General features: G+C 39.4%; 2 protein-coding genes across 5 annotated transcripts; one reads left to right on the top strand and one right to left on the bottom strand.

Moving 5' to 3' along the window:
• On the top strand, nucleotides 1–4,276 carry zbtb33 (zinc finger and BTB domain containing 33). Its single transcript, XM_042418615.1, has 2 exons — nucleotides 1–353; nucleotides 1,864–4,276. The coding sequence occupies exon 2, from the start codon at nucleotides 1,866–1,868 to the stop codon at nucleotides 3,738–3,740; it is 1,875 nt and encodes a 624-aa protein (XP_042274549.1). The 5' UTR covers nucleotides 1–353; nucleotides 1,864–1,865; the 3' UTR covers nucleotides 3,741–4,276.
• A 2,511-nt stretch (nucleotides 4,277–6,787) lies between these two features.
• On the bottom strand, nucleotides 6,788–17,130 carry tmem255a (transmembrane protein 255A). 4 transcript variants are annotated; one of them, XM_042419462.1, is made up of 10 exons: nucleotides 16,632–17,130; nucleotides 15,033–15,175; nucleotides 14,429–14,491; nucleotides 11,474–11,563; nucleotides 10,198–10,263; nucleotides 9,921–10,009; nucleotides 9,697–9,768; nucleotides 9,117–9,285; nucleotides 8,865–9,011; nucleotides 6,788–8,124 (listed from the first exon to the last, which is right to left on the bottom strand). In XM_042419462.1, exons 2-10 carry the CDS (start codon nucleotides 15,129–15,131, stop codon nucleotides 7,981–7,983), a joined length of 939 nt encoding a protein of 312 aa, XP_042275396.1. In that variant the 5' UTR covers nucleotides 15,132–15,175; nucleotides 16,632–17,130; the 3' UTR covers nucleotides 6,788–7,980. The 4 variants fall into 4 exon arrangements, with proteins under 4 accessions (XP_042275396.1, XP_042275393.1, XP_042275394.1 ...); XM_042419459.1 differs by having other exon boundaries at nucleotides 16,636–17,129; XM_042419460.1 differs by having other exon boundaries at nucleotides 9,117–9,279; nucleotides 16,636–17,127.
• Nucleotides 17,131–17,557: the final 427 nt, after the last annotated feature.

The raw sequence follows: 17,557 nt of genomic DNA, 5'->3' as shown, positions 1-17,557 counted from the left end.
GCAGTTTCTATGCTTTTATAGTGAAGGCAGACTTGTTGAACCGGAAGCTATCTCGACTTTAAGAAGTAAACAATTTTGAACTGAAATAACGTCCAGACACTATTTTATAGCTGTATTTAGGCAAGAATGAAGCCACACTGTTACCTAAAATGTGTCTTTAAATGTAACCTCCTTGTAGTTTGATGGCTGTAATCTTTTACACGACGGCGACTCCTTGTGGCAGCTCAGTCAATGAGGCAGTCGTCCGTTGGCAGGAGGCTGTCTGTTGTTAGCTATTGTCTGCAGCCAGATAATCGCCCACAGTCGCTGGTAGCGGGCCTGCTTTGTCTTGGCAGAAAACATCAAGGTTGCAGGTAAACAGTGTTTCATCTTATAAGCAGCTATTTGAAGCAGTGAGTTTGTTTTCACTGTAGCTAGAAAGCTAACAAGCTGCTACATAGTAGGCCGCGCTGTCCGCCTAAACCTAGCTTAAAGAGGGAAGAAACACGGCCGAGCTGGCGGTACCTTTGTTAGCTAGCATCAATAATAATAGTGATATATTTGCAAAAGCACCGTTAAAGTTAAGTTACATAAACGTATTTCTCCACATGTGCGTTGTCACGCAGGTCTAAAATGTCAGTTAGTTGCTGTTGTTTTGTTTCATTACCACATCCATACACTCTGTTCCCGTTTGTATCAAATAACTGTGAGACACTTATGTGCTTTTTTTCTTTTAGAGCTTTTTTTGTCTTTTGCTAAAAATAACGATAATTGGTGTTTACTCAGTTTATTATGTACACTCAGCTCAAACTGTAATCATGCAGTTCTGCAGCAAACCTCAAAACTTACCTGCATGAAGGTTATCATTTTAGTTTTTGTTGAAACTGTTTTGATTCAGTTTAAAAGACAGGTTCACAGTTTTATAAGTCTGTCTTAAAACAACAGTCAGGTGTCCATATGAGTACTGAAGAGGTTTGTAATCATTCCTCTAGTTCATACTGGCTGTTAAAACATCCCCTTCAAATGTGTTTTCAATGTAAGTGATGCGGGACAAAATCCACAGTGTGTCCACACAGTCATTTAGAGCAGAAATGTATTTACAACTTTTTCTGAAGCTTATATGAGACTTCAGCAGTCTGAATTTCATCAGTCATCAAGGTGATGGTCTGTTGATTGATCATCATCAATCACCAGACAGCACAGACGTTTTTTAATTTTCAAGTATTGATACCGAGACTCATTAATTATGTATTGGTTGGGCTACATTAGAAACATCTCTCCGTAAATAACAATACAACAGCTCCGCAAATTACAATCTAAATGATCATGAACTTGACATTAGATTTATTGCAGTAGGGCTGCAACTAACGATTATTTTCATTATCAAATAATTGTCAATTGAAAAAGATATTCAGTTTACTCAAATAAATATTCACATTTGAGAAGATGGAATCAGAGAATTTGGGGGGAAAAAAATCTTTAAAAAATGCCTCAAATGATTAGCAAAATAGCTGGCCATTAATTTAATAGTTGGCAACTAATCAAGCATTTAATTGTTGCAGCTCTAAATTGCAGTGTTTGACTGCATTAGTTTCAGCTAACTGTATCTAATAAACTTACACAACATCAAACAAAGGTGTTGGAGGTTAAACTTCCTTTAACAGACTCTCTGGATTAGTCAGGTATTCCTGTCCTGCAGGTGTGTTGATTAACTGTTAAACTGGAAAAGCAGGATGTGGAAACGATCAAAACTGAATTTGAGCCAAATCTTTAACTACATGTCTTGTTGAAGCACCAAGCCATATTCTCCATGTAAGATTAACTGAAATTTTCTTTTGCATTCAGAAGAGTGATTGTTTCTTCTTCTCTGATTTCTCTCCACAGACATGCCAAGTCTAAAGCTGATATCTGCAACCGACACGCAGTATTCAGCAACTGTGCTGAAGTCGATGAACGAGCAGCGAAATCATGGATTATTTTGTGACGTCACCATTATCATACAGGACAAGAAATTCAGAGCTCACAAAACCATCTTGTCTGCGTCGAGTACATATTTCCACCAGCTCTTCAGCGTAGCCGGACAAGTGATCGAGTTAAACTTCATCAGAGCAGAAATCTTTGAAGAGATTCTTAATTACATTTACAGCTCCAAGATTGTGCGTGTTCGATCCGACATGCTGGAGGAGCTCATAAACGCTGGACAGATACTGGGGGTGAAGTTTATTGCAAACTTGGGGTCACCGTTATCACAAGTTAAGGGTTTGCCCGGTTTATCTAAGGAGACAGAAAACAAAAGCGACACATCCACAGAGATGATGCCGATCATCACAGAGTCCTTCTCAATATCTGCAGAGGAGTTCAACCAGACAAGCAGACCTGTAGGTAATGACGACGACTCGGATAGCGATGTTATGTTTGTCTCACAAACAGATGTTCAAGCCAGAACAGCCAATCAGAAAGATGACTCTGTTGAGGTCATCGATTTGGAGGGCACTGATTCGGAAAATGTAGCAGCGAAGAAAAGTGAAGAATCAAATAATACGGTAGCAAAAAATAAAGTCAAAGCCACCACTCCGGTGAAAACACAAGCTGCAAAGCCTCCCAGCATCGGCTGTCTGAACACTAGTATGCCAGACAGCAGCCCTCTACGCAGCCCAGACAGCTGCTCCAATAACTCGTCTTCCCCCGCCAGAGTTTCCTCAGGAAGTGCTCCCACAACACCAGCCAGGTCACGCAGCTTCACCCCCGAACCCTCGAGTGCCTCTCAGTCGTCTGAAAACAGTGATATTATGGGAGTCCACAAAAAGCAAGTTTCTACTTCAACTCAGCAAGGGGATTTTAAAATAAGGCTGTTAGATGTGTCGAGCACAGAAACTCAAACTAACATTTCCAGATCAAAAAAGACAGTAACGCTCAACACAGCTACAGAAATTGATTCCATTTCATCAGGATGTAAAGTTTATGCTAATATTGGGGAAAATACTTACGATATTGTCCCAGTGAAAGAAGATCCGGGTGAAGGCGGCTCTAAAGCAAATAAAGGGAAGAGATCATTAATGGCAACGCCCTTGAAACCGTTGGATAAAACACCCGTGTACACAAAGTCCGGCCCAAACAAGAAAAAGACCAAAACAGAGCTCGAGGATCACTACGAGCTGATCATGGATGGAAAGACTTTCTACGTGTGCATCGTCTGCAAGCGCCCCTACGTGTGTCTGACGAGTCTGCGCCGTCACTTCAACACTCACTCGTGGGAAAAGAAATACCCGTGCCGCTACTGTAACAAGGTCTTTGCCCTGGCCGAGTACAGAACTAAACATGAAATCCACCACACAGGAGAGAGGAGATACCAGTGCTTGATGTGCAATGAAACGTTCATGAACTATCAGTTACTGTCCACCCACTGCAAGCAAGTCCACAACCAGGATCCCAGCGGGAGGAAAGAGAAAGACGATGCAGACAACAACTTGTACCGCCTGTTGCCGTGTAAAACCGTGCAGATGAAGCCGTATTCATGGACCACAGATGGGCAGGGGGTCCCCGTCATCTCTGAGGACGGCAGCGTGCATCACATAACCACCGTCGGCGAGGACGTCCACTCTTCCACTCAGAGCAGGATGTTGAACTGGGACGACATCTTTGTCGAGCCCGAGGCTCACATCCCGTCTGAAGCCCAAGCCCAAACCCAACCAGGGACAACGGTGACCACTCCGACTCAGGGGGTGACAGAGTTTGACTTTGTAATACCAGAGACCTACTGAGCGACACTCGCTGCTCCGTTACTTTTGTGCCTTTTAGGTGCCCCCCCTTTTTTTTTCCCTCTTTGGTTCCATGTCAACAATATTGTTCTTCTATAAATGCTCGTTAGTGTCAGCTGAAGGTACGATCACATTAGCCTGTCTGTTCACTGAAGTCGCCCTTCACTCAGTTCTGGAAAAGGGTCCTGATGTGAGAAATGAATATTTAGAGGAGCGAGCGCAAACTGTAAAGTCTGTGAGAGCAATATTGTACTAAAATGGCGATGAAACAGACCAGTTTAAAGACTTTTGAATCTACACAGTGCAACAGTGTTTCTGTTGACAAACGGTGCACTAATGCAGGAAACGCACGCTTGAATTTTTTCAGTGGAGATGGAGCAAATATTCACAGGATGGAAGTGTAATGTGACCGCACCTTAACCCATTGTACTCTACTTTTATAATAGCTGTGATCTTCTGTTTCATCAGAAAATGATAATGACATTAGTGACAAACATAGAAGAGGTTCACACGCAGTAAAATGAGGCGTTTAAAAAAAAGTCATACAAGAATTGAAAACTGGCCCAAAAGGATGAAGATAAGAAAATGTCTCCAAATTAAAGGAAATAGTGATTAAGTTTTTAATGTGAATGGCACATTACAGCCTGTTCAGATGCTTCATTTCCTTTTAAAGCCTCAAATTTTATCTCAGCAGCTAAAAGATCTGAAGCACAAACCAAATCTTTGAAATAAGACGCTGGAATAGTATCGAATCCGTCTCGTGTCAGCAGCAACTCTTTTAATTCCAAGTTTGAACAATCAGTGAAAGACATTAGATCCATTTCGTAAAGTGGAAACGGGGTTACCTCATTAAGAAAGTGAAATCATAGCTGAGATTTATTTCCTCTGGTGTGGGTACAGTAAGGTTTCAAGATGTGTATAAAATACTGTACACAATGAAATAACAGTTAATGGATCAATTATAAATCTGTTTTTTGAGGATCAAATGGAAATTTCAGCTGGCGCGAGGAGTTTTTCTGGACTGTTACATTCCTGCTTCCCATTTTAAACTTATTTCTCTCTTCTTTGTACAAGAGAATCGCAATTATGGCCTGAAATATATTTTGCATCATGTGATTGTTGGCAGTCCCACATCTGGGTTATTGTGGCAGGGAAGATATTCAATGTTTATTTAATATTCAGTCATTGTTGTCCATTAAGCACCTGTTTTATTTTTTTTGATCCATCTGTACATTATTTTTCTTTATGATTATTATGTTACTTCTTAAATGAAATGTTATTTCAATGCCAAAATCTGCTCGCTACTAGGCTAGAGATTTTGCTTACAAATACGATGATAGGATTGACATAAACTGAGGATTATATCAGTCCGTACAGATAGCACCTAGCGTTGGATCATGCAGAATTTTGTTTGTTTTTTTTTGTAATAATTTTCCTTTTTTTTTTATCCAGTTTTCAATGTGTCAGAATGTAGTGGTCAGTACAAGTAAACAAGTAGTGCTAACATGGAAATTTATTCCACTTCATGTCATTCAATAACTCCAGGATTTTTAATAAACAGATTAACTTTGGTGTGTGTGATGTACAGAATATATTTGTGTTTAATACCCCCTTTTTTACTCTTTCACATGTATATATTAGGTTAATATTGGTAGACTAAATGAAATAGTTATTAAAATGCTTGTTTCTGTTGGCAGTTCACAAAATGTCCCTTTCCTGTTAATTAGAAATGAGGGTTGTCTGATGGTAAATAAATTATTCTTTTACTATTTTAACTACCAGTATATAAACATGTCATTCTCTGTGTTGTTGTTGTTGTCTTGGCGTATCTTGTGTTTTCTCAAAATGAGGTGAAAATTATCTTCTGTGCCTTCAGCTGCTCCCACACTTTGTGAAATGTGTTGTAGAGAACAAAAAAAAGGTCTCAACAGATGATACATAGTCCTGTCTGTGCAGCAGCAGGAGATGATTAAGGATAGAAGTCATTTAATCAATTAGTCGATTGTCAGAAAATCAATTGTTGAAGTAATTTTTGAAGCAAAAACATCTGGTTTCAGTTGTTTGAATGAAAATTTGCTGGTTTTCTTTGTCTGTTTTGGACTGCTGGTTGCAGAAAACAAGCAATTATAAGATGTCGCTTTAGGAGATGATGGTGGACGTTTTTCACACTGTTAAAATATAAACCAAATAACTGAGTAAACAAATAGCAGTTTATTCGATAATGACAGTAATTGTTAGTTGTAGCCCTACAGCTAGATTTCTAGCATAATCAGAAAAAATATATGTATTAAATCATGTTTATATGTAATAATATTGAGAGAAATAGTTAAACCTTTGTGAAAAAATATGAATTTCTAAAGCATAATAGTTCATAATTTTTCAAGTCTGTCCTAGAACAATCGTCAGGTAGTCAAATAAACACTGACGCGTGTTTTTCTTGCTGTAATCATCCCTCCTGTTCGTACTTCATTAGAAGATCACTTCATGATGCACTTACAGTGTAAGCGACGGGAGACAAAATCAACAGCCATCCTTCAGATACAAAAATATATTTATAAGTATATTTGAAGCCAATACGAGGCTTCAGCTGTTCAAAGTAGTCAAGTTGATGTCTTTAAAAGTTGCTGCTTTTAGTGCCAAAGTCCCTGTTTTTGTTACTACTGCCGCAGCTTAACAAGAAAACACAGACTGCTGAGACACAAAGAGGGAATTTTTTACTAAAAAGACTTAAACTGTGGAAGATATTCACTTTATCTGATTAACTCAGACGGCTGAAGCTTCATATTATCTTCAGATAAACTTCTGAATACATTTTTGCTCAAAATGAGGCTCGTGGATTATGTCCCCCTTAACTTACACTGTAAGCACATTTAAAGGGGATCTTTTAACAGCCAGTATGAACAGGAGGAATAATTACAGGAAGAAGAACCTTTGTGTTCATTTGAGCACCTGACTCTTGTTTTAAGACAGACTCAAAAAATTGTGAACCCGTCCTTTAATTATACCAGTTTCTCTAATGTAGATTAGTTATAAAAGAAACAGACACTTTGTCAATTACACAAAACAAATTTTAATGGCAAGACATAAAGAGGAACTGACACTTATCAGCCCCTGAGAATGTGTAGTTTAAATTATAAAATGCAGCGATTCAAGCTGACAGAGACAGTTTCATGGACTAAGTTACACTTAAACCACAGTTTCTTGTTCTCTTCCCAGTTCTTGTATTAGTCTTGTGTTTTTCATGATCTCCCATCATGTCAGTGAGTCCAGCACCGACTGTTCACACTCTGCTTACTCTTTACAAAGGGACATGTCAGCTCATATGTGATAATTATTACTAATTACAAAGAGAGACATACAGTATATATGCTTACCTGCTTTGCAGCATTTAGTGAAAATACAATAAATAATGAGTGTAATTTTATCCTTCCTTAACAACTACTGTAGTAGTTCACCACACATTGGCTCGAGATAGTTTAACATGAACTGAACAGCAGATAAATACCATGATCTGTTTTACAATACCTTACGCTTAACTGTGCTAAAGGAGCATCTGTATATCATACTGCTGTACATACATTATGGGCATTTAATACCTCCGTTACAGCTAACTTTGCCTTTGATAATGTACAGCGACACTAGCAGTTAACTGTCGGTGCCTAAAGCTTTACAGTTTTTAATGATCTAGCTGTCTGTCAACTCAGGGAAAGACACCAAAAGTTTCTATCTAACTCAACATTCATCTCACAGAGGGGTCACAGCTGTGCTCGTCAGTCCAGATCCTCACAAAGCGAACAGTGAGGACGTGATCATCTGTACCATCTGAGGCAGGAAGCATTTACAGTAAAGAGATGTGAACAAAATGCACGAGCTGGCGGAGAGTTTTTGACCTTGTATAGAATAAATCCAGGTGACAAATTGCTGCGGCGCTGGAAGTCCTTTTGCATTAAGGCAGATAGATGTGTAAACAGGTTGTCTCTTTCTGGATGTATGTGCACACACACAGTGCAGGTAAGAGTGTGAGTGGTGCCCTGGAGACAGATACTTGCTCCCTTTAGGTGGGGCTGAACTCAAAGTTAGCATGCTCTGTGGCCTTCCTCCTCCTCCTCCTCCTTACCTCTGTTTTTCCACAACACATTTCTGGACGATTGTGAGGAGACGTTGTGCATTGACACGGCTCATTCAGCATCTTGACAACACCTGATACCGTTTCAGGTGTCTTCCTCACTCACTCGGAGCACTCTTAGGGGCTGTACGGCGGGGGCTTCTCGTCGGGATGGTTGTGAGGAGGGGAGTACTTCGGGGGGACCATCGTGGGCCACAAGTGACTGCCTCCAGACTGGGAGTCGTCTGACAGGCCTGAGGAGTCAGCGAACATGTAGGAGCCCTGGGAAAGAGGCAAAATATTTATTAGAATGACAAGTTTAATAGTTTTGAGTCAGAATTTACTGCTTCTGACTATCAACTGCTGGCAATAACAGTTTAAAGGTGAAATCTGGTTATTTTCTTACTGTCAAAAAGTCCATGAAAAGGCAAAAACCAACAAAGTCTGATACATCTTGTTCCTCTGTGCCACAAACCTCCATTGTTGTCCAAAAACTGTTAAAAACACATCAGTGAGCCACAGCGTTGCACCAGCTGTCATGTTCCTTCATTATCATCAACACAGGCGCTGTAGTTTATTTGTTTTTTAGGAAAGTCTGTCACCCGTTCTTAAAGACTTACGTCTTCAGTGGAGACAAATCAGCTTGAGACAGGCTGCAGAAGTTGTAAAGTCCTGAGAAACAGACCACTGCAATGTTGGTTTTGGTCCTTTCATGGGATTTATTGACAATAAACAAATATAGAATATTCAGCTTTAACATTTAAGCTCATTTCAGATTAATACTGAAGTAAGAACTGCCACAGGAATGCTACACATCTGATACATTTCATTTCCATGTATATTAATAGCATCTTGTCAGAATACTGACTGACAAATTTTAGGTTGTTTAAAAAAAAAACTGAATGAAACTCTTCAACCAAAGAATTAGAAGTCAGGAAATATTATTTTAGACGCAGAAAAAGAAAAATACACTCATCAAAATTCAAATCACATGCTCATCATGCAGCATGACTTCTTTGTACCTGCACGTCGTAGGCAGAGTAAGGCGGCAGGCAGGGGGCAGCGTTGTAATACGAGTTGAGGGAGGTGGTGGGCGGAGGAGGCTCAGAGGGGATGGGCGCTGAGATGGCCTCCGGTTCAGATGCACTCTCTGTGGTTGTAGATGGTGTCTGACAAACACATGAAACAAGAGTATCAGTGATTCTATAAATGCAAATCCAAAACATTACAGAACTAGAAATTTTCCATGTCTGAGTCTTCCTGACTTGACGCACCATGTCTTTGAAGCCTCCCAGCACTGCTGCAGTGATGATACCCAAGAAAAGAGCCACAATGTTGAGGATGGTGGCAGACCATAAAAGGTGGTAGAGGTACACCACGTCTTTGCAGCTCTTGACTTCTGTGTATTCGTGGTAGCCTCCGATCACCTCTACTCGGCTAGCCCAGTGGGCGGGACAGAGAGAAAAACAGCCTACAGTCAAGCCACAAGAGTCACTAACAGCGTTTTTTTTTGTAGTTTTCAACAACACGCTCACATTAAACCACAACAGGCTCTTAACGTTTGCATTCAGGACACATGAAACAGGTTTTGGTTTATAGAGAAAAATGAGCGTATGGCTGTAAAAGTTCAGATGGTTTCTGTTCAAATCTGAGTGATGAAACCACTGAGGGAAGATGCTCGAGAGCTGGGAAACACATGAGGACAAAGGTGGACATGCAGAGGAAATGGCATCTAAAACACGTTTCTATGGTGGGTTATATTAAAGACACTACAGAATCACTTAAGTTCAATCATCACTTATCAAAGAGAACAGTCATTAATGGCTAATATGGCTCTAGAAGAAAGGGACCTACTTCCAAATCATGGATGATTTCCTAAACTTTTTCAAAACATCTTTATTCTGAAGTCCCATAAGAGGATGTTCTCTGAAACAAAGGTTAAAAGAAAAGAAACATTCTTGTTCTGCAATGCAAAAAAATCTCCCACAAAAAAACAACGGTACACATCAAAAAATCCAAACAATCAAAGCAACAGTGCAAAGCAAACGGCCACAGATTCGATCACGCCGCGTACTCACTTCCCACAGTTGTACAGGTCGCAGCAGTAACATGTGTTGTTTTTCACGCGCAGGTTGCAGGACGTGCGCGATGATGACTGGCAGGGTACCTGAAGTTCAGAAATGGTTTTACATCCCTTCACTTTCGTACACTTTCAGACTCTTAACAATGTTCACCGTCAATGTTTTCATTCATGTGTTTCTACAGACTTTAAATACAGAGTTCAGGTCTAAGACAAACACTGAGGATGAATTCATCACATTTCTTGTGAGAGGAGAGTGAAAACGTGTTTCTTACGTCACTGTCAGATGCAGTCTTACTGGAGTGATACTCACACCGTCCGGCATACAGAGGCCTGAGGTCCTGCAGTACAAAAAATATCATTTTTATCACTGCACAATTCATCATTTTAACTTCAGTCTAAAACACAATGAATCAGAGGGGAAAAAAGAGACTCATACTTGATTATTGGCTAAAATGACGATCATGTTTATATAAAACAAGACTCATTACTCCAAGAATGAGCGGTTAGTTTTATGGGTTAAAGTATATTATATATTATTAATTTTTAAAGTGCATTTTTAGGCATTTCTATGCTTTTATTACAGTCAGTAGTAGAAATATGGGAGAAAGAAAGTTGCAACAGAGGCCCCCTTCATGGTCTGTCCACATTCTCTGATTCCTGCTTCTCACATGTGAATATTTTCTGGTTTCTTTAGTCTTCTATGATCGCAAACTGAATATCTTTGGGTTGTGGACTGTTGGTCAGGACAAAACAAGACATTTGAGGACGTCAGCTTGAGCTTTGAGAAACAGCAATCAAATCACTACAAATCTTGTAAGTGTTGCCTTCAGTTCAGTAAACTGCTCTGTTAGTCAAACAAACCGCTGTGACGGTCAGACTGAACCTCTGAACAGTGAATATTTGACTGGATGAAGCCACTCTGGATGTAAATCATCAATACTGCAAATAATCAAGTCTATTAGTAGTAAAAATCATAATTTTATTATAAACTTAATTGTGCAGCTGTACATTTGATGTACGCTCAATGTCAAGTATGAGTCAAAAAGTATGAAAACATAGAAAACGATGATGTATAATCTGCCATCAGCTTCACATCATCTCTGCAGCAGATTTCTTTTCCTTCTGCTGTCTAATTAAAGATTTCATGGGCGGTTTCAAAGGCGACTTTTCCATTTTTCCGTTTCACTGAAATCAGTGTCAAATGAAAACCCACTAATGGCGCTCGTCTCCTTTTTCACCCAGCCATAACTTATTTTAGCATAATTGTTTTAAGAGTGCATTAGTGGTTATTTATTGTTTTATGTACTTTGCGTCATGGAGAATCCTCTCCTTCGACCACAAAACAGGGCGCGGCAGCTGCTACTGACATATATGAGCGCTGCCCTCTCAGCAAGACATACATTTACCGATACGTCTAATGCAGTTATAGTTCATTAAGCTTTTAATGGGGATGACATTGATTAATAAGCTTGTTATATGTCTGAGCATAAGTGTTATCTAATTACATAATTACATAATATATTAGTTTAGTTCGATAGTTGTACTTACAATATGCCTCGCAGCAAAAACTCCGTCTACAATCGCACAGCAGAAGGCGGCAACCACTCCAAAACTGATGAAGACAATAGATGCCACTAACTGTAAAAGAAACATGAAAACAGAGTATCATCTTCATCAGCTTCATCACTCTGTAACAGCTGAGTTTTATGGATGTAAACATGCACTATTTTGGTTTTTAATTGCTTCCTCTAACCACCAAATTAAATTAACCTAAATACACCTGCATTATATTTACAATTCACTTGTACAACACTAATGTGTATCAGTATAAACATTTGCTTCTTTCCAAGTGTGAATACACCTAAATGAGAAATAGGTGGAGGGGTTTGTGTGCTGCATAAAGGACAACAGTGGCAGAGAGCTGTGGTTGTCACCTAGCTCCAGTGGTGTTAGCGGCTGGCACGGTGCTCAACTCTTTATAGGAACCCTAACCCTGAGTTCCCCCCCTACCTCATTCGCCTGACTCTCCTCCTTTCACTCCTCAATGAAAGACAGCATGTATTCAATTACACATCACACCACCCCGTCTGCAGCTGCCCCAACTCGCAGGAGGGGAGGAGGTGTTACTGACACAACAGATTCAACAGCCAGAGCTAACGGGCACTTAGACCTACAGTAAGCCAAGAATACTACAACCAGCTCTGAATGCTAAAATGTAAACATCCAGCAGTTTATCCTTGAAAAACAACTGATTTTCAATAGTTGGACTGCTCCTTCTTGTCATTATTTTTGCAGGTATTTGGTCATAAGACAAAGTATTGGACAAGTTGGATTTTTGACCTGATGGTGGCATTACAATAATGGCAACATTAATGTGCCAGATTTTTATGGCAATCCATCCGATAATTGTTGAGACATTTCACTAAAAAGCAAAAACGTCAACCTGCCAGAGTAAAAGTAAGAGGATCACATAAGTCAGTAGGACTCATCCTCTGGGCAGCGTGAATGTTTCATAGCAATAAATCAAATGGTTGTTGAGATAATTCAGTCTGGATCAAAGTGGTTGAGCGACGCACTGACCCAAACTGTGTGGATAAAAATCCTGGTTTGTGTGGATTGAGCAGTAAATTCATTTTATTATGTTGGCTGACCAATAAAAACAGCTACCTCGGTGCTTGTGGTGGGCCTGAGTTGTGAGGGATGAATTTAATTTTGTATTTCAGTGCCACATAAACAGCAACCTAACAAGTCCACTACATGAAATAATAGTAAATAAAAGTTTAAACAATTCTACTTTGTTTTGCTTGTCTGAAGGTAAAATGTTGAGTTCACTTTTTAATGAGGAAATTTTAGTTTTGACAAGATTTATAGAAAAAGTCAAAATGTCCTTCATAGCAGGACTTTTCTGTTAAAGGGGAATCTGAGTAATCTAGTACTACACTTACATAAAGGTGGACTGACAAAAACATGGTGGAGTTGCCCTTTAAATTGTTACATCGTATAATTCAGTCTTCTTTTGATTTTGTGAGTTTGTTTGTGATTTGTTACTCAGTCATCATGATTGTTGTTGTGTCTCATACTGTAAGCCTAAAAGTGCTGGATTTCTTGGGGTGCCAGACACTTAATTAAATAAATAATCAAATCAATCAATCAATCAATCAATCAATCATTTACAGTATAGCATCTACACCTGCGAGTATCAGCAGTCTATCTTCAATAATGTACACTTTTGACTTTATGTTGATCTGTAACTTTATAATTGTAGTTTTATAAGTGGTACCTGATGTTCTGCTTTCAGTTCACATTTATATCTTCATAATTATTTTTCTTTTTTATCATTCTTCTCTTCTCTTTCAGCTCCTTGTTGACACTTCGACTGACAAAAAAAACTTCTTCAGCTTCCATCTTGTGTAACAATTACTGCTTTCAGTACTTAACTCTACAGCTGATACTTTAGTTTAATACACTTTAACCGGCACTAATTTCTTTCAGGACTTTAACTTCAACTGACACTCCTGGTTTAATGTAATGTATAACCTGCAATTTGACTGACTTTTCCTTTCAGTGCCTGAACTTTAAATGAATCTTAAACTCTGTCCGGTCCTTTAATTTCAAGCAATTCATCAACTTCCTTCAGTGTTTAAACTTAAACTGAAATCATCTTTCAGCACTTTCATTTTAACTGTTATGTCAACATCTTTTACTATTTGTATTATGACTTCAACTAAAACCTTTTCAGTATTTCAACTATTTAAAATGTTTCAACTACAAAATGTCTGGAGGGAGCTCACTTTTTCTTATTTTCTGAAAATTTTGCAATTTCTAGTAAATCATGTTGTCCTTTATTATGACTGATTTATTATTTTTATCAATTTCTTCTTAATACAAATATTATGGAAAATGATTCTATGGCATATAACGTACTTCTATTGTGTACTGTGACTAGAAAAACTATAAATAATATCAACACATTATCATGAAATAACATTTCGTGGAAATAAACAAATCAGAGGCAGTGTGTAATCTGTCAATGCACGCACGCACACACACACACACGCGCGCGCGCGCTGACTCTGCTGCGTTGAGAAAAACAGAGTCACGGGGCAAACTCATTCTTCATTTCAGTCATGACAGACCCTGCCCTGCACCTCCCACCTGCTCCTCTCCTCTGCAGTTTCCTTCCCAACATTCCAGTGTGGGACATCTGTCCTCCTCCTCTTACACCCTATGTCTATTTCTGGCTGCGTCTCCCTTGAAGCCCAGGATACTTGCTCCAATACACAATGTAAACCCACAACCTCCTCAGGCCAAGTGAGCCTCATAGCTCGGGGTCAGATCTGCTGCGCCTATCTCCACACTGACAACATAATCAAGCCGCAGCCTGTTGTGAGTTAATAGAGAATCATATGCAGCTTAATGACAGTTTTCTGCAACTGTAGAGACACAGAGACACCGAGCTCTGAAAGTGATCTCAATATAAAGAAGTAATATGAATCCTCTCACCATCTGCCTCTTGTTCTCTATCAAATGAGAGCCGATAATTCCCAGGAAAGAGCCGAGGCCCAGCTGAAAGGAGAGAAAATAGTTGTCAGGGCTTTTATCTAATTTGACAATCAAGCTTTGATTTAATGTCATGCTCCAATTTCTGTCTACAACATCATCAACTATTTACTATTCAAGATAAGCAAAATGCAATGTGTTTTTATTTGAGGATTTATGAGATTCTCTCAGTCTTATGAAGTGCTTTTCAATTCATTAGTTTTTTTTCTTTGTAATTTATAAATCCTGTAGCTTTGAGATTTCAACGATCTGCTCAAATTTGAGGGTAAAGTTGGAAGAAGCCTTTTCGGAAATGTAATTGAGATACAGTTGGCAGCGTTCCCGATGGCTCTCGAGTACTGTGAAGAAAACAAATTTATGGGCAAAGACACTTTACCTCACTCAGCCTCTAATGACAGTGATGCTGAATAATGAATGTGGGGAAAATTCACCCCACAGAGACCTTCAGTAATCAGAGTCCAGGAGTGGAAGGAGCTCCCTGAAATCACTCTCACACTTCACGTATTATGAAAACTGAACAGTGAACAACGTGTAAACGTTCACTCACAATGAGTCCTGGGTAGTAGCCGCCCACCGTAATGTTCTGCGTCCTGGTAGTCGCTGCCAGGCCGAAGATGAGGATCAGCACGGATACAATGAGCAGCATCACTGTCACGATTATGGATTTCCTCTTCCTCCTCTTAAAGGAACCTACGAAACAACAAAACATTCACTTGTCATACTTTGGCATGAACAGTGATGTGATGTAAAAATTAGAACATGCCGCTGTAGGGTTGGGCGCCGCCGCCATCGCCGTGATGCCATACCGATGCCATACCATGCCAGTCCCCTCTGTTACACGTCATTCCTCTGTCTCTTTCCCCACATTTCTCTTCATTATATTGTTGAAGTGACTAAGAATAAGGCATGAAAAAAGTGCTGATCCTTGTGCTGTATGTATGTATTTTTAAAGGAAATATGCAAAAAAAAAAAAAAACATCTTTACAAAGTGTTGTTTAACTCTCAGCACAGTTATAAAGAGGCTCATCTTTTATCAGCAGAACTCTGGAGAGGATGATTTATGACTTTGACTTGATGAAATGAAAGAAATACAATCTGTAATCTATTATTTAGCATTGTCAGTTGATTGTTATCAGAGTGTTGCACACTCAATCACACATACAGGTATAGTAAACAGCTGGAATCACAAAATAATAGTCAGGTGCCCACATGAACACTGACATTATTCCTCCTATTCATACTGGCTATTAAAAGATTAATTCTTAATGAGCTTTCAATGTAAGTGATGAGGTCGTTTGGGCAAAAAATGTATTCAAAAGTTAATCCCAAGCTAATACAAGGCTGCAGCTGTCCAAATAAGTCAAAACAATCTGGATATCTTCAAAGATTTCATGCTTTTTAGTGCAAATGTTCCTCTTTTTGTTACTATTCTTCCACTTCCACTCAACAAGGAAACACATAGAGGGAATTTTGCACTAAAAAAGACGAACTTTGGCAGATATCCACTTGATTTGACTCATCTGGATTGCTGAAACCTCATATTAGCTTCAGCTTAGATACATTTTTTGCACAGAATAAGGATTTTGTCTCTAACCCTAATTAACTGATTGTCTTAATTGCTGGTGATGCATTTTCTGTTCATGCACTAATCGATTAATCTACTACTAATAATGGTGCCGTCCCTAGCCTATAACCAACCCCTCTGTTCAGTGATGCTCTTAAACAGTGACCACTTTTCCTTTCTAACATTTGCCTTGCAAGCAAACTCATTAGATGTAAAACCGGGATCCTCTCTCTATTTCCACTAGTGAAAGAGCTGCCATATTCATAAAATTTGCATGGTAGCAGCAGAGCATCCTGCACAAATCAGGGAGCCAAACACCCAGGCTTGATGCGGTTACTCAACGTCGCCGCACCTGCAGTGACGCTGCGGCCTGGACGAGAAGAAAAAAAAAACGGTCTGATGATGCAACGAGTGTTTTGTCTGTTTTTTTTATAAGATTGACTGACCGTTAACGGCCACAAGGAACGACCGTTAACGACTACAATATTAACCTTAATGTGTAGGGACACTTATCGTTTAATTAAAATCCATTAAAACGAGTTAATTAATTGATAAAAAACCTGCCGTTGACCTTGCACACACCTACCCATGCTTGTTTCCGAGAGGCTCAGCCCGCTGGATTGGAGGCTCTGAGTAGGAGGCATAACGGCCGGAGGATGTTTAACGGACGATCCTCTTGGAAATAATTAAAGAAAAAAAAAACAACAGTCACGACTCACTGCTAAACGCTTTATATCTGAAAGCCAGCATGAATTACCGCCGTGTTTCTCGGCAGTAATGTGGCATTGTCTGACAGCCCTTTCCCTCCGTCCCTGCTCTGTCTGAGGCCGAGTCAGTCTCATTTATATCCCCGCGGCGGTTGATATGTCTGTCGGTCTCCTTCCTCACGGTGTGTCGGTGTCGGACAGTGGGTCGCTGCTGGCTGGCTGTGTGTGCGCATGTCACACACACATACTGAAAAAAAATACAATACTCTACGGTACAGTAGTTACTCATATTTAAGCAGTGTAACGTTACTTAGATGACGTTACCAACGTATGAATTTCAAACTTTGAACGTACGTTACACCGCTACGTTCGTTACTTTACGTTATAACGGGCGGTTGGCCGTTTTTTTCACCTGCTGTATCCTAACTTTTACATCAAATGTTGAATTGTCAGAGTAACTAGGTCAATATCATATCTTCTGTGACACAATTCAAATTATATGATACAACTTTGTTAAGAAAGGTGATTTCTGCTCATCTAAAGAGTAATTCGAGGTCGAAGTAACTGTCTTCAAACATTTATCTGTCATTTTATCAATGAAAGATGAAGTTTCAACATCTGGAAGAGCACTTTAATTTATTGCCATACGTCCATTTGACACATATGTTTCCCATAAGGTGCTTCACACAATTCCACACATCATAGCTTTAAGTCAACAGAAATTGGCCTTCCTGAGAGATGTTGTTTTCTCTTTTCTCTTCTAAGAAGTGACTCTGTGCCTCTTTCTTAACCTTCAACATG

The sequence above is a fragment of the Thunnus maccoyii genome, chromosome 8 (genome assembly GCF_910596095.1).
Source record: "Thunnus maccoyii chromosome 8, fThuMac1.1, whole genome shotgun sequence".
Lineage (NCBI taxonomy): Eukaryota > Metazoa > Chordata > Actinopteri > Scombriformes > Scombridae > Thunnus > Thunnus maccoyii.
The sequence above is the reverse complement of the archived record's forward strand: the minus strand, read 5'-3'. Positions and strand labels throughout refer to the sequence as shown.

What these genes read in the sequence shown, in the direction of transcription:
- zbtb33 (XM_042418615.1), top strand. Translation starts at nt 1,866, where the DNA reads ATGCCAAGTCTAAAGCTGATATCTGCAACCGACACGCAGTATTCAGCA.
- tmem255a (XM_042419459.1), bottom strand. Translation starts at nt 16,693, where the DNA reads ATGCCTCCTACTCAGAGCCTCCAATCCAGCGGGCTGAGCCTCTCGGAA. An exon ending in TTTTTGCTGCGAGGCATATT is followed by an intron (nt 10,264 to 11,473) that starts GTAAGTACAACT and finishes TTTGTACTGCAG; the next exon opens with GACCTCAGGCCTCTGTATGC. An exon ending in AAATCATCCATGATTTGGAA is followed by an intron (nt 9,286 to 9,696) that starts GTAGGTCCCTTT and finishes TCCCGCCCACTG; the next exon opens with GGCTAGCCGAGTAGAGGTGA.